Source organism: Schistosoma haematobium, chromosome 6, assembly GCF_000699445.3.
Source record: "Schistosoma haematobium chromosome 6, whole genome shotgun sequence".
NCBI lineage: Eukaryota > Metazoa > Platyhelminthes > Trematoda > Strigeidida > Schistosomatidae > Schistosoma > Schistosoma haematobium.
The window spans coordinates 21553011-21578101 of NC_067201.1; the positions used below are offsets into that span (position 1 = coordinate 21553011).

Here is a 25091-nt window from a genome sequence, read left to right on the forward strand (position 1 = left end):
GTGTATCACGTGTTAAAGTCACTAGTCACGACTCTGACTATCCTCTGGTTCATCTATATTGCCAGCAAGACTGCTGACCTTCTAAGTACCAAAAGATACACCAACCAACAAACAACAATTAAGGCCTTAAGGCTTAAAGGTCCTAAAGCACCTTGTAACCCAGTAGCCAAATTGAAGACGAAAACAGAACACAACTTAGTTCTCTATTGTACTCAATTCAATTATGGCTCAAAACCCATACAAAAATATGCCTGAAATGAGATCATAAGCCGATCAATATTAGACTAGCACTGAAAATCTGGGAGTACTGGACAGCAGCGTTTGGTCCTGGGTTTAAGTCCCGCGTGTGTATTGTGGGTGCGCCTTGCTGAGGAGCCTCATACTAGGACGAAACAACCGTCCAGTACTCTCACGTTTTCAATGGTAGTGCAATATTGATCGGTCCATTATATCAATTAAAACTCAACATTTTCCACAACCCTATACTGACACTTGAAACACTTGAGTTCACACCCTGTCAAATAAGAAATCTTACATTATACTCAGTCATCCTATAAATGATAGAAGGATGAGCAACCAGTACATAATTAGTTAGCAATAACTAAAAGACAGTAAAACGGATAAAAATGGTTAATAAGTTCACAAGAAGTTTACATAAGGAGAATATCGCAGTATAATCCGAAAAACAGAGCCAAAAGTTCATTCAAAAAGCGTATATCATAAGAGAGACTTTTCGTTGACCACAAATCGTTTTATACACCATAATTTGATCATTTCTTACAGATTATTAATAAGATGTAAAGATAAAATGGATGAAATGAATTCAGTTGTCACTATGGGGATGGATCCGTTGGTGATCATCAATATCACGGTTTGTCAAAATATGTTGCTAATCAAGTGAACTTAGAAATTCGTCCCATCAAATGATGGTACAATAGTTTGTCATGTAGTTTACCACGTTATTCACGTTGTTTATGGGAAGAGTTCGTAGATTTTTAGCCCTAGTGAAGAGTCCTAGAGCTAGACTAAATAGTTATTCAGTAGTTTCTAGTTTCAAAACAATACATAGACCAGTGTTAATCCATGAAAAATATAAATTACTTTGATGGTGTTGTATCCTGTAAACTAGATGACTTAATTGTAGAGCTTTCGTAGTTAGTCTGTTCAATATTATCAGCCTCTACTTCAAAATATAATCCAAAACGATTATGAAAGCTTCATAACTAAACTATGAAGCTTAAAGGATACACAATATTACCAAAAGCATCCACTTGAACCACCAATCTTCTCTGTTATTTCAAAATGTTAATAATTTTTCACCTGGTATCGTTTTACTTGTATCTTCCCATGGTTATTTAGGACTGTAATTGATCAGTCTCATGTTGGTATATGTACATCCTGTGAGGATTGCCTCGTTATAACCTTAAATCACAAGCTTTTTAAGCAAAGATGGATAGTGGCAAGCAGTGAAATCCAGGACGTGCGTTACGTTTTATTCGAGACTCGTCAGCTGGATGTACCTGCATCTCAGAGTAGATGTTCACTCCGGGACTCGAACCCATTACTGTTCGCTTCAAACAACCTCTCTTTATCCACTTACCTACTGAGTTCTGATAGCCACCTTCTTATGAAATGGGGTGGTATTTAAATTCACCCTTACATTATATAATGGCCAATCTTTAACACTACCCACTGCATCATTCATATATGATCTCTATTTGTTTCTCAATTTCTAGAATGCTTAATGGACCAACTGTCCTATTAAAAAATAGTACAACATCATTATGTAATCCAGTAATCAATAATTTATCATCAAGATCATCATCATCACTAACATCAACAAATAATAATAATACTAATCATAATCATAATGATAATGATCAAATTAAACCTGATCTATCTCAATCATCATCATGTTTATCCACTACATTATTTACTAATTATTCAATGCATCCAATTCATAATCATTCTATATACACTACAAATCTATCATCATCCATTAACTATGATAATACTATTACATTGAATCATCATAATCAAGCATATCAACTATCAGATTCATTAAAAAGAACCAATTTCAATTGTCCTAATGATACCTTATTCATTAATCAAGTTATAAAGGATAAAATTAAATCATCGGAACAATTAACATCAACTATAATGATAAAAAATGATGACATAATACAGATTAGACGAAGATTACCACCATTAGGTAAAAGTGATAGTAGTGAAACAGGTCTACAAATCAATAATAATAATAATGAAACTAATAGTAGTATTGTTACTACGGCAACTAAAATTGTAATTGAAGCTGATCCTAATGACAAGAATAGTAATAATAATGACAATATTGGTCAACATAAAACTATTGAAGGTGATATAAGTAATGAAGAAATTACTAGTGAAAAAATGTTACAAAGTCAATCAGATTCAGTGAACATTGAACATAAGTAAGTTTATCATTATGTTTAAATAATATAGAGACTGTTGAACATTTTTTCCTAGGATAGGACTATTTAGTTGTGTGTATCTATGGTGCCGTCACTGGGGATCGAACTCGTGACTTTAGGTTCTGAGCTGGAACTGGGATCCAATGGTGCACAAATATAACATGAATTGCTGAGGAGTACTTTTTTATAGTTTTGTCACATTTATAAACTTTGGACCTTTTTATAACTAAGTACTAACTACACTTCACCTTCTACTGAATTTCACGTAAATATCCAATAGTCAATATCATAAATTTGATTGGATCGTCGCTACAGTATAGTTCCACCAAATTAAAATGGATAGGTGATTCATGTCAACATGTTATGGAATATATTTAATTAAATCTCAGGGTTGTTGAAGGTACTCGGTAGGAAACTCGACACCACATCTATGTCATATCAGTTCGGAATCATCAATGAAGTGCACATGTAATCTGTAGAATTCAAAGTCTGGTTACTCAGTTTCACAGTGTGAATCGTTACTCCTGGGTTATGAATACAGTGACTAATTTACTATAGAACTGAATCTTTTATATCTGTTAAGTACGGACTATTAACCAGTGTCATTTTTGTCTAGTTTGTTGGTATTTATAGAATCCTATGAATCAAGTTACAATTAAGTGTTCATTGTAGTCGATCAGTAACCATAGCAACTAATTTCATGGCTAAATAGAACATGGGTGATAATCCATTTGAAAGATATATATCATAGATTTCTTGTACATTTCGTTAATTTCATTTTTTACATCTCCATGCATATATAAAAGCTGATAGGTTCAATTCATTAGAAATATTACTATACTCGGAAAGTTTTTGATTGAGATCATGAATCGATGAGTGTTAGACCACCATTGAAAACCTGGAAGCACTGGAAGGCCGTTTCGTCCTAGTGTTGGACCCTTCAGCAGTACACATTCTTGATCCCACACGCGACATCCGGACCCAGGACCTTCGGTCTCGCGCGCTAATGCTTAAACTTTAAACCACTGAACTGGCACCCAACGTTGTTAATGTCTAACCTCAGCCGATTCACAAAACTGTGCGACGATCGTCCATTGTCTGAGATAGATACCCGTCCATACCTGACATGGATCAGCTCCACTTGGAAATTTGTTGACTTATTAGAGGACATATCTTTAACGAAAATGTCAAATCATCATAAGCAAAGATGGATAATGGCTAATAGCGGAATCCAAAACAGGCATTTTGTCCTATTTAGGATGAACCTGTATCCCAGAGTTTATGTCCGTTCCAAGACTCGAACCCAGTACCGTTCAATGGGGAGATTCAAACAAACATTACAAAACAAATATCAGATCATTTTAATTTTTACTCATTTTCCCCATTTGTTTTTTTTCTTTTAGTGAATTAACAAAATCAACTATTCCAATCTCATCATATTCTAGTCTACGTGATATTGATAATGATCAAAATATGTGCCGTTATTGTCATAATCGATTACCAAGTTGTACACATCAATTAAATTTACTCCAACCTACCATTACCACTACTAATTTTAATAATAATAATAATAGTTTATCGACCGGTATGATGGGTACTCGACAAAAATCCACATCAGCTATACCATCATCTTCAACATATGAGATTAGACCAAATACAACAGGGAAATTATCAGAGTATAAGCATGAATCTTATGATCCTTTATCTAATCATGATAATCATTCTTATTATTACAATAATATTAATCATCATAATGATATAGATAATAGTAAATTATTATTTCCAGCAAATTTCTGTCATGATAATTTACATATTATAACACCAAGTCAATGTTCAATTAATTATGTAACAAATGTCCAATGTTCATCACCATCATCATCAAATCTTGCATATCATGAGCTCAATCAATCAAATCTTCCATATACTACTTCAATCACCACCACAACCACCACCACAACAACAACAACTAATACTACTACTACTAATAATAATATAAGTAGTATGAATGAAAATAATCATGTACAAAGCTTGAATTATCTCTATAGTGAAACATTTAATGCTTCAAATCGTTTAAATACACATTGTGATAGAAGAAATTACACAAGGGAAACACTTTTGATACATACTGACAATAGTATTGATAATAATAATAATAATAGTAATAATCATACAAAATCTTGTATAAAAACGGATAGATCTCATTCCGAGTCCATAAGTGGACCATTTCAACGCATATCATTATATTTTACAAATGATACACAAAATAATAATAATAATAACACTAATAGTAATAATGATAATAATAATAAAGAGAAACCTCAACATTATAAATCAATTATTCGTAATAGTATACCAAGTTATTCTATTCTACGTGGTACATTAAGAAGTTATATCTCTGAAGCAACATATAAAACTAGTAGTAATCGTAATATTAAAACAATAAATCATCAACATACAATTACTGTACCAATAGATTCAACGAATTCATGTCAAGCTTCCTTAATACCAATCAATAATAACAATAACAACAACAATAACAACAACAACAACGGTAGTAATAATAAAAGTACCAAACATACAAATGAACATTTTGATACAATCATTGAAGATAAACATAATGAAGAAATGATTGTTAATAATGAAGTATCCACAATAAGACGTAGTTTAAATTCAACAACTAATACAAATCAAATTATACAAGATCCAAGATCAAGAACATGTTGTTTTTGTTGGTGTTGTTGTTGTTCATGTTCATGGTAAGTAAATCAATGTTCAATAATCAGTAATATTGATCTGATTGAGATTTGTTTTTTTATTATTATTCAAGTTAATAATGTATTTCACTGATTGAAATCATGAGTCAATTGAAGGTAGACTACCATGGAAAACCTGGAAGAAATGGACGGCCGTTTCGTCCTAGTGCAGGACTCTTCAGCAGTGCGCATTCACGATTCCGCACCCTGGGGGATTCGAACCTAGGACCTATCAGTCTCGCACCAGGCGCTTAACCAACTAGACCGCTGGGCCGGTATACAATGGTGTTAATGTCTAACTTCAACCAATCCACAATAGGACGAAACGGCTGTCCAGTGCTTCCAGGTTTTCTATGGTGGTCTAGCTTCAATTGACTCATGATTTTAATCAGTGAACTTTCTAAAAATCTCCACAAAACCCCTTCTGATAATAATGTATTCATTTGTGTTGTATAACTTATGTTTCTTATAACTTATGGCTTTGTGGCCCCTATCAATATATATGTAATGCAATGATACCGCTACTTTGAGAACAATGACTTTTCGACTGAACTAGTGACTCATAAACCTGTACAAGCAGTTTAGAGTTTTTAACGGTCCTACTTCCTGTATAGACTTGCTTGCCTGTTAATTCTAGAATACCCATGTCACCCTTTGTTATATGAATCATTATATTTCAAACATACTGAGTTTATATACAAACCAAACAGACTATATCATACTATGAAATAGAAAATAACATTTGTACAAGATCTAGCCAAAAGTGGCTGTGATTGTGGGAAACTGTAATTAATAAACTGGATATAACTTAGGAACAGTAAATTGTATAATAATAGTTTATAGATCAAAGTAAAGCTTACAATAGGAGGAATACGAATATATATAGGTTAGTTACTTAACAAATATACAATAAGAACATATGTATAGTATTAGTCCATAAATAGGTCATAACAGTTAGCATTCATTAGTTTCATCGGGATATAACACTATTGAATGGAATGATTGGGTTGATCATATTTTGTAAATAAAACCAACTTAAAAATTAATGAAAGTGGAAGTAAGATTTGAATGTAGTTTAACTGTTAAACCCACTAGTTGATCTTAGTTAAGCCACCATTGAGAACGTGAAGGCATTAGATGGTCATTTTGTCTCAGTATCAAACTCCTCAGTAGTGCTCAGTCACAATCACGGCACGCGGGACGTCCAGTGCTCCAAGGTTTTTAATGGTGATCTAGCTTAGATTGACTCATGAATTCAACTGTTAAAATACTCCAATCTCCACAAATCCCCATACTGACTTGTGTATATGTTGTAGTTTATAGTATGAGATATCAAATTAGTGTACACTGATGATTCTTTCATGGATTGGAACACGGACATTTAAATAGTTTAGAGAGAAACAGCAAGATAAAATTACATCTGTTAGTTGGAACTTAATGGTTTAGATATGTGACTACGAACAGTTTACATAATATATAAACCACCTTCGATGTTAAGCAGTTGGAGAGAGTCGACTGGAAACCCTGCTTGACATGCGTTTCGTGCTATTTGGAACTCATCAATAAGGTATACCTGTAATCTTCATGGTTTAGTTGTTTCACGGTTGATTTAAACCCTGATCATTGAGCTTTTTAATCTGTGGCATTACCAAGCGGCTGACGTCCTGTATTATAGTGTATGCTCCTTATGTCGACAGACATAAGTAGTATGTAACACCAGTCAGAAGTGGAGTGCATAGCGGCAGAAGGCTAAGGAGATCGAGTTGAAGAAAACAGAAACAGAGATAGAAAGGAAATGCGAATTGAAAGAATCATACAGAATGTGAGAGACAATTGACAGAAGATCTGCGAATGAAATATTTCGTGTATGGTTCTCACATTTTACGAAGATATTCTTTAGTTTTGTACTAATTAATAAATTGGTTGTCCCCATCTGAGTCTCGTTCATTACAGTATGGTTGATGTATTTGTATTGGTGAATCATCAAGTGATGACTTATGTCGATCATGTTGGTATGTGTCAATCACCAGCCTTAATGACTCAATACTATGTGCGCTATACAACCCACCATCATAATGGTGATACTGAGATCATAGTTAGATTAACATTTAATTGTGAAGCTGTGACTTATAAACTTCAACCATATCGAACCACTTTATACGAGCATTGAGTAATATCACGAACTGACTGAAGAATTAGATTTAGTCTAAATTATCCAAGTACCACGAAACGTCATTATGAGAACTAAATTTCAGGTTACTGTGTTTTATATAAGTGGTCCTGATTGTGACAATTTTGTTAAAATATTTTCCACTGAAGTGATCCACAGCTATACAGTACTCTTTCATAGTCAATATCTTTGAGATTGACATTAAGCTGTCATTAAACATACTGTTAAACTGAAAAACAAAATCCCGAAAAATGTCCTCATCTTCAACAACAATAATAAGAATTTATTGGCCCCCAAATACCCTGGTATGGCCAACAATGGGGCGAGTCAGTTCTCCCTCTAGAAATGCTCTCACATGACCACATGCATACAACCACTGACAGGGAAGTCCTACTCACTACCCCCTCTCACCATCGGCGTTATCTACGAAATTCAGAGGACAAAAAGCGAATGTCCGACACATTAACCGGGTTTGTGGATGCGGTAAGTCCACGTAGAGGAGCTGGAAAACCCTCATTCCGAACCAGTGCTGTACATGGGATTCAGAGGGAACAAATGTCGTATGAACCAATCGTTGGTCACTGAATTTCATGGGTGTGGCTCCCTAAGAATACCGCCTGTTTTGGTTTGGGCACCAGGGTAGTCTTCCAGCCCTCACACAAATCGAATGATTTATGTGGCGCATATCAGTTTGGTGCTTCCTTGTACCAATGTTTATGTGTTTAAATAATAATAATTCGTGACTATTGAGTGACCATCAACCATTGTCATTAATGACATTTGTAAAATCGCAAAATTCGACAATCATCAAATCTACTTCTTTACTAAAATTCACTTTATATTTGTTAATAAATTACTTTAAGAGATGAGTTTCCGAGTCCTAGTGAAAAGCTTTCACTGATTGATTTCATCTATATGTCTCAGTTAGTTGGCACTATATACCACTGGACATCAATTTGATATTCTAACGGTTAAATGTTTTACACAAGAAATGAAAGTCAAAGGTTCGACTCTTGATAAGTCCATCAATATACAACCCTAAGGAGTCCTATTGTAGGACAAAACAACTGCATTTAGTTTTTACTAGTTTTCAACGGTTACCTGACTAAAATTTTTAAAAAAAATTTGAGAGTTCAAATTTACCTTTTAGTAACAAGGATAACTAGTTACCGTTTGGAAACGCACATAAATAATTGTATCTTGAATGTAATTAGAATGAATAAAAGTTTTGTTCAATATGCAATATTTACCATAAAGTTTGTGTTGGGACGGCTTCCGTGAACTCCAGAGGCCCTAAAGAACCCAAAGAGTTTCCATTCAGTCAAAACATGATGGAACGTTCTAAAATATTAACGTGCTATGCTACTTTAGGACAGTAGTATAACATACCTCTTTGAGGATTGGTTGGATTATAATGTTGATATGAAAAAGTGCTAATCTCTATAAATACCCATGATTTTCTATACATTTTGATTCTTACCCAACATGCACTTCTCCAGTTTTCTTCTGTCTTCTGATTTGTGACTGTGGGGGGGGGGCTTCTAAACGTTCGAGTACCGTAGTTGTATTATCGTAATCTGCGTTAATCAAATAGAGAACTTAACAATCCGCGTAATTGCCAATATCAGTCGTTAAAACCATTACAAATCTGTACAAAATAAATTGGCATAATAATTAAAAATAAGTTTTAGCGGAAATTTTTTTAATATTTACAATTAGGGAATGAAATAAGAATGAAAAGTTTTACAGAAAGATAATAGGACGAAACGACCGTCCAGTATTTCCAGGTTTTCAATAGTAATCTAACACCAAGCAATTCATGATCTCAATCAAAAACTTAATAATCTTCACAACCCCATACTGATAAATGTCATCATTGTATGATCATCAATAGTCCCGACCGTAAGTGGTACCTTGACGTGATGATCCAGTTTCTATATTACCATGATCTACGTTGTCTGGATCATTTTTTTAAAGTTCTACCATGGGAAGTAGATTATTTGGGGAGCAGTATAAATAAAAGGTCCAAGGGGGTGATCATATTACTAATTGTGCTGATAAATGTGACAGCAGTAAGGGGTTTCACTCAGATAACTAGCATTTGAAGTGATGCCAACTTTTCACTCCTGAAAGGATCCCAATGAAATTTATAGAGTCTTCATATCGTTTCTGATTGAAGTTATGTAGTTAGGGTAAGGACAAAGAGCCTATGATTAGATATTTTATCACAAAATGACGTTAGACAAATGGAGAAATGCTCTGTAGCTAAAGAGCTGAGTGAATTTAACGCACAAAATAGGAATCGTTATCTGATTAGTTCACATATTAAATATAGTTCCATAGAAACTAAATGTGTATTTACTTGTTGTATACAGTCTAAAGATATAGAATTACGCATTTGATACGTTTATTACAATCATTTCTACTTTATGAGGGCAAAAACTAACTTTTCGGCACCATTTTAATAGTTCTGAGCAGTATACGAAGGTATTTCAATTGTTTGTTACACATAATAGCAGAATTTAGAGCAAAAGCCTGAAAGTCTAATCCTTGATTCTGATTGACTAGTCCTTAAACTATACTTTTATCAAATTTTATTACCTCAATCAAGTATATGATACTGAATAAACCGAATACTTTAGTTATTAATGTTACTAGTGACTGACGAATGAATGTTGGACTAATAGACAAACGACTTTTTGATTTCATTTTAAAACAGTCTAAAATTAAACATTAGAACGCGTTTTTATAGAGTAGATTGAATGTGGCTAGTAGTGAAATCCGAGACGCGCATTTTGAAGCTCATCATCTGGATGTACCTGCATCTTAGAGTTGATGTTCACTCAGATATTTGAACCGATTAGCTATGACGATAACCCATCAAGCGTTTAAAGCCAAGTGTTGGATTGGTTTAAAGTCTTCTTGGCCTGACGGCTCAGGATACTCTCTCTGGTGAGGTTTATAAATGAGCACTTCAGGTGAGCTTCATACTAGAACGAAACAACTGTCCAACTCTTTATAGTTTTAACTAGCTGTTTGATCAAAATTAGTCTGTGATAAAGAACTGCAAAATAATGTGTTTTTAATTAGTGAACTATGTTATTGGAACAGGGAAGAGATTTATGTGAATTACTTAATTTGAAATTTTCCATGGATTTTCATTGAGTCGAGGACCCTCAAAAATCAAAGAACACTTTCCAGAAACTTCACTGTTGTTTAAGACGTGTAGACAGTCCAAAGCATGAAACTACTAGAGATCAAACTCAAGACTCTCGATACTCTTGGGATATAATAAACCGTCAGATTAATGTGTTAAGATCAATCAGTTTGTGGCAGTGTTAGGCAATCATTTAAAATTTTCAGTGATGATTGTCACTTCCGTCAACATGGATAACTTTCATCTGTCATGAGTTTTCACTTTAGTCCCAAATGATGCTCATTCAGAATGTAGTCCATCGGCCGAGTAAAGATATCTTCACAAAATCTTACTGTTATGATACCACACTGTTGTTTAAATATTAAAATACGTAAAAATGTTATACACTTGAATAAACGCTGAAACACAATATTATTTCTTTTTATTTGGGGAGCAGTTCATACAACTCAAAGAAGTCTAGTAATATGTATTTAGGTAAAGTAATGATAATACAACTAGTGCTGGTTTCTCAAAAACATTGGTTTCCATGACTTCATCACGTGACTTCCACATCTAGAATTATTTCCTAACGCTGAAACTCATTGCAGGAAGCCGAAATATCATCAGTTTATAATATGGTGCTTTGACTTTGAGAAGTAGTTGTTTAGAACTGACATCTCTCAGTTCATCACGACTGCTTGGTTCACGCATTAGAGATTATCCAATTGTTAACAGATATAACTCAAAATAGTAGCCACTAGTAATCATGCTTCCCTTTATTTACATGGTTCATTTATTTGATGCCTAATGGTACCACAGTTGATATGCTTTACATAACTACATAAATAAAGTCTATTCTTAGTTAAGTAGAATAATTTGTATAATTTTTTTTTCTCTTGTTTCATATTTGGTATTCTGATGAATATAGTATGCGTGTACGTGCAAATCTTGGTGAATCCAAAAGACCATCTGCATCCAATGATCCACAATCAACAGTAGATTGTCAAATTTCCGATGAAAAGTAAGTTATCACCAATAGTTTCATTGTTTACTTCATTGAAATTCTATTCGAATTTATCTGATCTATTCAACTAACTGATGTAAAGAAGAAGAAGAAGAAGAAGACTTATTCATATTACAAGGTTGCTAAAACGGTTGAATTTACGATTTAACTAAACAAACGTTTTGAAAAGTAGAAAGGACTTATGAAATGTTTTGTTCTATTATAGGACTCCTTAGTAATGTATATTCATGACTACAAGCGATATTGAAGTTGGGTCATTCAAGCCTCTCAGACAATACATTACCTTTAGACTAATGAGTTTTTTACTGAATGGTTTACCAATAATCATTAAGTGATTACTAGTGAATGACTTTCAAAGTTAATCCTCAGAGCTTTAATGAGAAACAATGACTAATAGAGTCAAGAGACAGATATTAGCAATGGTAGTAAGCAACGCTTGAACAATATTGCAAACTGACTGAAACTAGAAGTGCAAAACATCAGATGTCACCTCGGTGATTTGAATGTTAAGTATTCACCGTTAGGTTTGACATTCTTACAGCTCAACGACTAGTGGGGTGGTGAGCTACGCTTCTGACAAGTTATATACAATAGCAAAACAGTTGTCTAAGTCTTGTTGTAAATTTCAATAGAGTAAATTCTACTGACCAATTGTTCTATCTCTTGTTAAATGTCAATTTAATAGGATTTAATGTATTTTCAATTTTTATGAAGTTTTGTTCTCTGAGCTTCAGTTAGTTTGTGCTGATGATGTCGTTCAGGAGAATGATGAAAGCTCCACGACCAAACTATCCAGCTCAGAGAATAAAGCTTCATCAAAATCATTCGCATGAGCTAAAAATCTTCTCCACCATCTCAATATTTTCAGTTTTTTCAGTAATTGAGATTATGATTCAAGTGAAGCTAGACTACCATGGAAAACCTGGAAGTACTAGACAGCCCTTTCGTTCTATTGTAAGACCCCTCAGTAGTTCACATCCACGAGGAGTCTCACAATAGGACGAAACAGCCGTTCAATGCTTCCAGGTTTTCCATGGTAGTCTAGCCTCAATTGAATCATGATCTCAACTATTGAAATTACTACAATCTCCAGAAAACCGCTTCTGATATTTTCAGTTTTGTTTATTGTTTAAAATTCTTACTTGATTATTTCATTTCAATATTGATGATTGATTTCATTAGGAGATAACATACCTCATAACTCATTTTAGTAAGTCTATATTGGCAAAGTTTCAGCGAAATTATAATTTATGAACGAACCAATCAAGTATAAGATAACTGGTTTCGGAATTTGGCGCGAAATTCATTTATCCATTTGACTAAATAGAGTTTTGGCATTATAGCTAATGACAGTTAGTGATGAAAACCCTAAATGTAATTTCTAACCTTAACCATCAACTGTAAATCATAATTCTAACTGGTTTATAACTCTCATTTAGTCCTAATCAATAGGTGTCTATTCTTATCATGCATTGATAGTTTTAAGTTTCATTGAAACAGTCGTAGATATACTACAGTCGTTCAACTAATCTCAATAGATCCTATGACTATTTATATAAGGATAAGAAGTTTCTAATGATTCTCTGATTTAAAGATTGTTTAAATCTTGTAATGATTTAAGCTGAGTAACCATCGGAAAGTAAATAATACATAAGACTATTTTGTTCAAATATTGGATCCCTCAGCAATAAACACGTAATATCTCCAAGTGTGTTACCATCAGACTATTGATTGGATATATAGTGATTCACATTTACAACTACTTCACGACCATCATCCATTGTTGTCTGTGACAAAAGTCTCATTTCTGATATGTGCAAAAAGACTTCACTTGTCATAGCTTCTCACTAAAATTTCGGGTATCCTTCTCAAGCTTCGTTAGAAATGAGTAGATGTTTATTATTAGGATAGTGTTATGGTACACGGCGTCCAGTTTAGATAAATATACTTCCTATAGACTTTCCAAATCAGCTATGCTAGTGTGGTGACTGGGATCATGGATGTGCACTGTTGAGGAATCCCCAAACTAAGACGAAACGGCCGTTTAGTGCTTCCAAGTTTTCCATAGCGGTCTAGCTTTAATCGACTCATGAATTCAGCCATTAAAAATTAATAAGAATAACTTTTGAGTATTTGAGAGAAATTTTAAAATGATTGACTTTTCTATCTTATCATATAAAATATGCGTTAGCTTTGGTACAGAACTGCAGGAAATGCCTCTTGAAGCCAGTCACCAGTGAGCACTTGTTTTATTTATAAGTAACATTGAAAAGAAATCATTTTATTATTGATTCACTGAATTATAGATGAACTGGTGATGTAAGTATGTTGAAAAAGATTATGACATCATCTCTGAATTTCGTACGAAATTCAGAGGGCAGTCCCCTTGGATTTGATTAGCTCAGAGATACACTGTAGTTTCTATGTCTTTTGACTTGTTAATTATATCACGTGATATTATCACTGATCAGAACACGACTTATACAATATTAGCACTGTGCCAAACTAATGACATGTTAACCGATACTACCAGACTAGAGTCCTTATTGGTTCTTCTTGTCTAACTCAGCCTGCTGAGTTCAGAACACCAATATCAGCCTCTAATATATGAATCATGTATTTCAAACATACGCAGTTTATATACAAAGAAACCAGACTACATCATACCATGAAATAGAAAATAACATTTTTACAAGATCTAGCCAAAAGTGGCTGTGAATGTGCGAGACTGTAATTAGTAGACTGGGCATAACGTAAGAACGGTAAGTTGTAAAATAATAGTCTATGAGTCAAAATAAAGCTTATAATAAGAGGAATAGTTGAGATCATGATTTAATTAAAGCTAGACCACCATGCAAAACCTGAATACACTAGACGGCCATTTCATCCTTTTGTGGGACTCCTCAGCAGTGCACATCCGTGATCCCGCCTCGTAAAATATGAACCTAGGATCTATTAGTCTCGCACGCGAACGCTTAATCTGTAGTTTTAGTTAAATCATGATCTCAACTATTAAAATTACTATAATATCCACAGAAACCTTTTCTGATAACTTAGTTACTTAATATTTATCCAATTGGAATATATGTAATAACAGTCCATAAATAATTCCTAGTAGTTACCATTCGTAGATGATTCAATTAGAAGATACTAATAAATCCATTTTCAGAGATCACATGGTATAAGGAAAGAAAAAAGGGAAAAGGAATGTATTGAAGATAAAAATGACAACTCTGTGTGTGTGTGTGTGTATTCATATTCCTTTCTTTTTATCAATATTTTTCGAAAATTTTAAAATGAACAGCCAAAAAAGAGGTAACCTACATATGAATAATTTCTGTTTTTGCTATTCTTCCCCCTTTTATTGTATTCAACAGTTTTAAATTATGTTGCTATGTAATTAATATAAACAGTAAAGCATGTCACCGTTTATTGTCTTCTTAAATATACAATACTAAGATGCAATTTCATAGTAAGTTTTAGTACTGTAAGCAGATGATTGTAGACCGAACCAAATCAGTTTGTACACAGTTACTCATCAGCTTGAATCTGTTCGATCTTGATGACCTGTGTTATGTATGCGCGTGTGTGTGTGCATGTGATTGAAGTTTTGAACTGGTGATGGATAGCTATATCAGTTGAAAATGAAATTAAAGAATGTAGCCCCAAATGCCCAAAGAAGAATTAGCTCTCCCTCTCTAAATGCTCTCACATGGCAACGTGTATACAACCACCCTCATACCTCTAACAGCATTCAAGACCACTGTATTCATAATAATAATAATAATAATAATAATAATAATAATAATAATAATAATAATAATAAAGTCTTGAAGACGTTAGTGATTAGCTTCAAGGTGGATTTACTGTGGAAGTTATCTTAGTGACAATCTGAATTGTGAATAGATATTATTATTTATAAGTAAACAAGTAACCAATCAGTTTTTAGTTTGAACTGTCACCACTAATCTGACTCAGTTTCACTCTTCTGATTCGATTTGTCTTTATTGGACAGCTACTATTAATCGATAGACATTTTAGTATCTTTACAAGTGTAATTTCTTATAAAATTTCTTATTCGATTTGTTATATCTCCGACTATTGTTTGATAGTAGTACAGACCAAAATTGTACTTTATATAGACTCTGGTACTACATTACTATAGTGAACGAACAAAAATAAAATCAGTTGTATAATGTAAAGTTAAACGTATCGCAAACTGATCGAATTTGAAAAAAATATGAATAAACCGGGCATGCTTAGTAGCTAAACAGTATGTTACTAGCATAGATATCTAGAAGTTATCGACTGGATACTAATGTACAGTATGAGTTCAATCTATTTCAGTACTCACTAACTTCCAACAGTTCAGTAATTCATATTAGTTTATGGTGAAAAGAATTGTGTAAAAACTACTCGTATATTAACGAAGATGACTTAAGGACAACGTATTAAACATATGATTGATATGTTTTTCACCAAATGCCAATGTACTGCCGAGAGTTGGGAGAGTCAGCTCTCCCTCTACAAATGCTCTCACATGGCAACGTGTATACAGCCACTACCACAAAGTCCTACTCACTACACCCTCGCACCACGCGTGTTGTTTACGAAATTCAAAGGACGAAGAGTGAATGTCAGGCACTATAACCGGGTCGGTGGATATGGAGAGCCCATCTAGAAGAGTTGGGAAATCCTCATTCCATACCAATGGTGTACATGGTCTCCAGTTTCCTGAAGGAATAAATGGTGTGTGAATCAATCGTTGGTCACCGGCTACCATGTGACTTCATCTCCCAACGTTGCTGCACTGCTTTGTGGATCAGACCATAAGTTCGAAGGCTCCGAGTGTGGCTGCCTAAGAACATTACCTGCTTCGTTTTGGGCACTTGGGTAGTCTTCCAGCCCTCACACAAATCGAATGATTTATTTGGTGCATGAAATTTAAAATGATCATATGAGAACAACATTGAACTAATATTATGATGATAAAACTTGAAGTAGTAACTTGGTAGTTGAAAAAAGTTGTTTTTAAATATTTTCTAGAATATCTTGAACAACGAAAACGGAGATGAGATAACTGTACTGTATATCAGAGGGGGGGGGTGGAGGATATTTGAATAACACAAATTTTGTATAGTTTTTAGTTATGGAAACTATTGATACAACTGTCGTATCAAAATCCCGAATAAAGTATATACCAAAGACATAAGTTCTTGTGACATTGTCTGTTTGTTTCGCCGCACAAATAAGTACATAGGAGACAAGACTACTACATAGTCTCTATATTCTACCGACGGTTCATGATAAACGACAATAGTTTTACTATTTAAATCAGCTTCAAATGTCATAGCACAACTAAAAATAATGACCAACACTAACTATCAAGTTGATAATAATAAGTGAATATGAAATGTATCGTACCTCAACTCATTACCCACTAAGATATCAAGTCTGAATGACTATCAACCTAGTCAATAAGTGTAGAGGTATTATAAAGAGTTTATGATTTTGAGTTGTTGAAATTCAGAACTACGATTAGTAATTCTCTGTTGAACTTTGAGCATACTGGGCTGATTGGCTTGATATTGTCTTTTAGTCACAAGTTTTTTTGTAAATCTTCATAGTAACTAGTAGTATAATCCAGGGTGGACAATTCGAATGAGTGTTATATGAATACTTTTTCTTTCATGTTAATCGTGCTCAGAATTGCATAGTTGCTAGGGTGGTTTTAGATTCCCAGTAGATATTCTAAATTCAGAATAGCTGTAATTAAGATGAGAAGTTTCATTTTCATTACAATCTTATATCAGTTGGAAAATCATTTATAAAAATATAAGAGATACGATATTGTTGCTTTGCTAATTCTATTACTATTTAGTAGTATGTTCTCATCGACCACGTCAGAAGTTCAACTCGAGATTTTCGGGTATTCCAACCATCAAGATGTTGTTCAGTTACTAAGTTCATACCTAACTTGTTTAAATATGCAACATAAGTGTACCCATATACATGACGTCATCAATGAGTTACTTTTCAGTCCAGATATATTTGGATTTCACTGGTCACTCAAACTTCAAAATCTTATCACGAAATTGATCCTCAGTGAGTACACGTTTAGTATTATTTCTAGGAGAGAACGACTTTACAGTCATTTTCAATAACATTAAGTAAAGGCTAATCACAGTTTTTCACGACCAAACACTGCCTAGTATATAATGTACAAACATAAATAATGTAAGCTTATTACTGGCTATGTTCAATAAAACGAAACCATCTACCGGGATTCTGGGAGCGAAGTCAAAACAAGTCCGATCAGAAATCCGTGATATTTGTACTAGTATTTTGTGGAAATTCTCTTATTATTTATTTGAACATATAAATATTGGTACAAAGGGGTACTGAATAGATAAGAGCCACACAAGTCACTTGATTTGTGTGTGAGCTGTGATACTGCCCGGATACCCAAACCGAAGCAGGTGGTATTCTTAGGGAGTCACACTCGGGGCCTTCGAACTTATGGTCTGATCCACAAAGCAGTGCAGCAACGTTGGGAGATGAAGTCACATGGTAGCCGGTGACCAACGATTGATTCACACACCATTTATTCCTTCAGGAAACTGGAGACCATGTACACCATTGGTATGGAATGAGGATTTCCCAACTCTTCTAGATGGGCTCTCCATATCCACCGACCCGGTTATAGTGCCTGACATTCACTCTTCGTCCTTTGAATTTCGTAAACAACACGCGTGGTGCGAGGGTGTAGTGAGTAGGACTTTGTGGTAGTGGCTGTATACACGTTGCCATGTGAGAGCATTTGTAGAGGGAGAGCTGACTCTCCCAACTCTCGGCAGTACATTGGCATTTGGTGAAAAACATATCAATCATATGTTTAATACGTTGTCCTTAAGTCATCTTCGTTAATATACGAGTAGTTTTTACACAATTCTTTTCACCATAAACTAATATGAATTACTGAACTGTTGGAAGTTAGTGAGTACTGAAATAGATTGAACTCATACTGTACATTAGTATCCAGTCGATAACTTCTAGATATCTATGCTAGTAACATACTGTTTAGCTACTAAGCATGCCCGGTTTATTCATATTTTTTTCAAATTCGATCAGTTTGCGATACGTTTAACTTTACATTATACAACTGATTTTATTTTTGTTCGTTCACTATAGTAATGTAGTACCAGAGTCTATATAAAGTACAATTTTGGTCTGTACTACTATCAAACAATAGTCGGAGATATAACAAATCGAATAAGAAATTTTATAAGAAATTACACTTGTAAAGATACTAAAATGTCTATCGATTAATAGTAGCTGTCCAATAAAGACAAATCGAATCAGAAGAGTGAAACTGAGTCAGATTAGTGGTGACAGTTCAAACTAAAAACTGATTGGTTACTTGTTTACTTATAAATAATAATATCTATTCACAATTCAGATTGTCACTAAGATAACTTCCACAGTAAATCCACCTTGAAGCTAATCACTAACGTCTTCAAGACTTTATTATTATTATTATTATTATTATTATTATTATTATTATTCTTATTATGAATACAGTGGTCTTGAGTGCTGTTAGAGGTATGAAAGCGGTTATCACTTCCCGGTTGCTCACACCGTGGAAGGGTTCTTCTGGAGGTGCCTGAAAAGGAAATTGGATTAGAAGTGGTCTTAGTGACCCGGGAGCGTGACCGCATTGCCCAAGGGACAACTGCTTGAGATCGGTCACACACGACCTTTTTTTGGGTAATTTTTGTGTTAGCTCCGTACTTGTTGCGACCTTACCGCCGGAGACGGATATCCATGGGATAAGGTGAGGTGTGCATGTTAAGGGTTAACCATTTCTAACCCCACTCCTCCTTGTGGGAAGGTAGTATCGCTGTTATACTGGTTGTCTGAAAGAAACACCTTACTGCCATCACACCTCTGTACAGTCAGCAGTTCGACTTCTCCCTCGGACCTTGGGTTTGTTGCTTTTAGTCTTACCGCTCTTCAACCGACCTGTCTGACATGGTAGGACCTTGAGGAACAGTTGTTCCAGCCAGTATAGCTTGGTTGCTTCATCACGATAGGCAAGCACGATCACCACGTCAAGGTAGCAACTGTGTTGTGTGCTACTGATGTCGACAGATATAATTAGTATGTATCGTCAATCGAAATTGAAATGCCTGGTGGTGGAAAGTTAGGAAGATCCAAGAAAAGAGAACAAGAACAGAGATTGTAGGAACGAAAGAACATTGAAATCTGAGACGACTGATTGATACTTTTCAAATGAAGTATTCACTGTATGGTTCTTAGATGATACTAAAACATTCTGTAATTGTCCTCACTTGTGTTCTCATTCACTAAACTACTACTGTAAAGTAGTCTTGATTCCAGATATATATTCATTGAATGGAGGAATTGAAAAGAAATTAAGTCTATGCATTAAACTTACATAACTAATTAGATAGATAAATGACTTAGATATGACTATTTATCATTTCGTTTTTTTGATATAGGGAAAAGGTGTTTCAATGATTGATGCTTTTAATGCATAAAATTACTATTCCATTTTGTATTTATATAAGAATAAAGATGGAAAATTTGATTCATTTAACATATAAACTGAAGATTGTTCTATATCGTGAATGAATGAATGTTAAATCACCATTGAAAACCTAGATAACTGTTTCGTCCCAGTATGGGACTTCTCAACAGTATACATCCGTGATCCCACTTGTGACATTCGAACCTAGTGGGTGTGCAACAACCAACTGTGGGAAAGAACAAACCAGATCCCAGTGGAGGAAGAAATTAGGAAGAAGCGCTAGAAGTGGATAGGACACACATTGAGGAAAGCATCCAACTGCGTCACAAGACAAGCCCTCACATGGAATCCTCAAGGCCAAAGAAAAAGGGGAAGACCAATGAACACATTACGCCGGGAAATTGAGATAGACATGAGAAAAATGAACAAGAATTGGATGGAATTAGGAAAGAAGGCTCAGGACAGAGTGGGTTGGAGAATGTTGGTCGGCGGCCTATGCTCCATTAGGAGTGACTGGCGTAAGTTAGTAAGTAAGGGTGTGCACTACTGAGCGGTGATATACTAGGACTAGACAGCTACCCAACGCTTTCCAGTTTTAAATAGTGTTCTAAAGTCAATTGATTCATAATCTCAATTAAAAAAACCTTTTTGTTATTTCACCATTTTATTGAATTTTCATTTTTAGGGTAACATTAGAAGAATTAGAGAAATGGGCAGAATCATTTGATATATTAATGAGAAGTTCAAGTAAGAGTTTTTGATTTCCATAAATTCCTATTGTTCATCTTATTATCATGTTAGAATATTCATGCTAAGTATTAAAGTATAATTTATTGATTAAGTATGTATTGTATCGCCCCCAAATGCCCTAGTACGGCCGAGAATGGGAGAGTCATCTATCTCTCTACAAATGCTCTCAAGTGACCACGTGCATACAACCACTGACATGAAAGTCCTATTCACTACATTCTCGCACCATGAATGTTGTTTATGAAATCGAGAGGAAGAAAAGAGAATGTCCGGCACTATAACCGGGTTGGTGGATATGGAGAGTCCACCTAGGAGAGCAGGAAAACCCTCATTCCAAATCAATGGTATACATGGGATTCAGAGAGAACAAATGTCGTATGAACCAATCGTTGGTCACTGGATATCATGGAACTTCATCTCCTGACGTGGCTCCACTGCGTTGTGGATCAGATCATAAGGTCTAAGGCTCCGGATGTGGCTCCCTAAGAACACCACTTGCTTCGTTTCGGGCACTCGGGTAATCTTCCAGCCCCCACACAAATCGAATGATTTATGTAGCGCATATCCGTTTGGTGCATCCTTGTACCAATGTTTATGTAATTAAATAAATCAAATGTATTATATCAGCTTTCATTTGTACTTATTCGAATGTACTGTCTACTGACGATACCTAGCTCTTTAACTCTAGATAGGTGATATGAAGTTCCTATGTAAAGAGTAATTTAATGATGATTCATTTTACTCAATAATCTACATATCTTAATCATATCATATTGACGATAATAAATATTGTTCGTATGACATTAGAATACAGTAACGATGCGAGTTTATCAAAAACCAAAGCTATTTTGAAGCAAATAATTAAAGAAACAAGGCTTAAATCATACAGTATTCACAACATTTTAATCCTGAAGTGATATACTATAGAATAGTATCTACATAATCATAACTTTTAATGGCGAGATTATAATTTATGGATGAACCAATCAGAGCTGCGATAACAGGTCTTGGATTTCGAAGTGAAATTCTTTATCTATCTGGTTAAATAACGTTTTGACATTTTAGCTAATGTCAGTTCGTGATGAAAAGCCTAAATTTAATCTTTATCCCTAACCATCCTTCACACAGGTTTCAAACCCTCATCTAACCCTAGTCAGTAGATGGACAGTCTCAAGGTCATCCATAAATTACCGTCTCACCCATTCATTAACAATATTATAGTTTCCATTGTAACCTCAAACAACATAAAGATTGACAAGGAATGAGTGGGCATAGTATACTATCACTTATATCAGTTTATGCTGACAATTACTAACATGCATTTGAAAGAGATAATATCAAAAATTCTGGATTGAAGTAACTTCTAAGGAGAATCAGGAAAGTTTAAGAAGCAGTGAATTGAGTTTAACTTGCATTCAGCAGACACATAGATATAAATCAATGAGTAAAACATCAACTAATTACATGATTATAGGTTAACTAAAGCAAAAGAAAAACAATACATAGGAACAAATGGACATATGAAAATTATGAAACCTGAGTGAATAATTACTCAAATTCAACGTCATTAGAATGAACTAACTTGTTACTTGTGAAATGATAAAGATCCCTGCTTCTATTCAAATTCACAGCCAATGATAGCGAAAGTCACTTGGTATTGTTTGCTTGTATCTTCCCATTGATGTTTAGGATTGCAATCTCTCGTGTTGGCATATGTGTATACTGTGCGTGTGCCTCGATATTGTCTTAATTCACAAGCTTTATAAGCAAAAATGGTTAGTGGCTAGTAGTGGAATTCAAGACGCATGTTTCGTCCTATTTCGGTCTCATCAGCTGAGTGTACCTGCATCCCAGAGTTGATGTTCACTCTGGGACTCAAATCCAGTACCGTTCACACTTCAAACAAAAGTTTTACAATTAGACCATCCAATTATGGAAGTTCAGAAACTAAATTAAATTAGTCACTGAAAAATTATTCACTACTAAATAAAGAGTGACTTTAGTCACTTGAGATAATTTGGTTTTGAGATTAAATAACTCGTTATCAGACTCGATTATTTCGAAAGCTACACAAAACGACTGTGAATGTTTCAGTTCCATATATGGTCAGAAATGGCCTAATCATTTTATGCATAATTATCGGCCAATTAGATTTACGGGTTCCAAGGTCACGTTAGAACTACTCAGCTTCCACAATACATCTTTGCTCTGACTGGTTGCGAAGTATAGTAATCGTTTCATTTTTTTATTTTTAAGGTGGTCAGAAAACATTTCGTGAATTTCTTCGATCTGAATACAGTGAAGAGAATATAATGTTTTGGTTAGCATGTGAAGATATTAGAAAAGAAAGTAATTTAGAGATTGTAGAAGAAAAAGCTCGTATTATTTATGAAGATTTCATTTCAATATTATCACCACGTGAAGTAAGCTATGAAAATTTAGTTTGTATTGCATTTGTTAATCAATTACTTGTTTATCAGGAAGGAGTTTTTGTGGATAGTATAGTATTTTGATAGTTGAATTCATGAGTCAATGAAAGCTAGACCATCATGGAAAACCTGGAAGAATTGGATGGCAGTTTCGTCCTAGTTCGGGACTCCTCAACAGTGCGCATCCACGATCATGCCTCGCGAGATTTCAACCCAGGACCTATCAGTCTCGTACGCGAACGCCTAACATCTAGACCATTGAGCTGGCCGGCATCTAACGGTGTTAATGTGTAACTTCAATCAATCCACCGAGTTGAGCCACCATCTACCATTATCTTCAGTGATTTACTATCTCACAAAAGACCTGGTTGAACTCCACTGGTCACAGCTTCTCATTAGAACTCCAGGAAATATCTAAAATGCTTTCAGGTTTTCCATGGAGATCTAACTTCAATTAACTCATGAACTCAACTATTAAAATTACTTCTTTGTTTGTTAACTATAAAACTTGAAAATGAATAAAGTTCCGTCTCAAAGATACAGTTCAGAACAGCAGCAGACCGTGAGCTATATGTAACTTGAAACATATACAATGAGTGCTATGAAAAACTGGAGATTGGTTGGCCTATTACATTTCTAAAAGCACTGATTAGTTCTCTTTTAAGGAAAAATAAACAGATGAAATCAGTGGAAATCTTTGATAACATCAAATTAACATACATAATATCTTCATTTGACTTCAATTCACTGAAATAAGCGGGAATTCATCATTTCAAAATTATCGTCGAAATTTCAAACAATAACATAGAAATGATGGATAGTGGTTAGTAGTGGAATTCAGGATTCGCGTTTCATATTATTTGTGTCTCTTCAGCTGGATGTATGTACATCACAGATTTGGTGTTCACTCTGGGCTGGGACTCGAACCCAATACCGTTTACTTCAAACTTCATCGCATTATTCACTTAGTTACTGAATGCTGATGGTCACTTGCTTGTGCAATAAGGTGTAGTTTAAATTCAATTGATATTGTTTACTTTAATCTTCTCATTGGTGTTTAAGAATGAAATGGATCAGTCTCTTTGCTTATAAAGTTTGCAAGATCGAAATCACGAACGATAATGAAGTTTTATCGTTATCCATAGACCGTAATGTTTTTTTCAACAAAGAATACATGATTTCTTCATTTATATAAAACAGGTTTCTTTCTACTCATTAACATTGGTAATCAGATGTTTGTAGATGTATACTCTATAAACTCATTACATTTGTAAGATAATAAGTAATCTAATAAAGATCTTATTCAGACAGGGGTTTTGTGAAGATTGTAATAATTTAATAATTGGATTGGTTAAAGTTAGATATTCACACCATTGGATGCTGACTGACTCAGTGGTCTAAAGGTTAAGAGTTCACGTGCGAGACTGATAAGTCCTGGGTTGGAATCTCCCGAAACGGTATCGTGGGTTCACATTTCTGAAGAGTCGTAGACTAGGATGAAACGGCCATACAGTTCTTCCAGGTTTTCCATGATGATCTAGCGTTAATTGATTCATGAATTCAATTATTACATATCTTATTATTTTTTCCCCCAGTTTATTGATGTATCTTAATTACACTGATAACAATAGATTCTAAGTTGGCAAGCTTTCAAATGTTGTGTATCCATGTAATCTTAAATGATTCAATTCTGTTTATTATTGGTTCATAATCATAATCAAAGTAATAGGAAACTTCATGAACACTCTGACATATTTAATTAATTAGTTTGTAAATTTGTTTGATGGAGTAGGTTTAGTTAGACAACCATTGAGAACTAGAAAACATT

The 25091-nt window shown here is 34.4% G+C and overlaps 1 protein-coding gene across 1 annotated transcript in view; it reads left to right on the top strand.

Annotated features, from left to right (window-relative positions):
* Nucleotides 1–25091, top strand: part of RGS20 (Regulator of G-protein signaling 20) — a 66978-nt gene that overhangs the window by 36383 nt on the left and 5504 nt on the right. Inside the window, exons 2-6 of the mRNA XM_012941140.3 lie at nt 1737–2450; nt 3854–5206; nt 11438–11530; nt 20770–20831; nt 23091–23257. Coding sequence (XP_012796594.1) covers nt 1738–2450; nt 3854–5206; nt 11438–11530; nt 20770–20831; nt 23091–23257 — 2388 coding nt within the window. The 5' untranslated portion in view covers nt 1737. The remainder of the gene's footprint in view (nt 1–1736; nt 2451–3853; nt 5207–11437; nt 11531–20769; nt 20832–23090; nt 23258–25091) is intronic.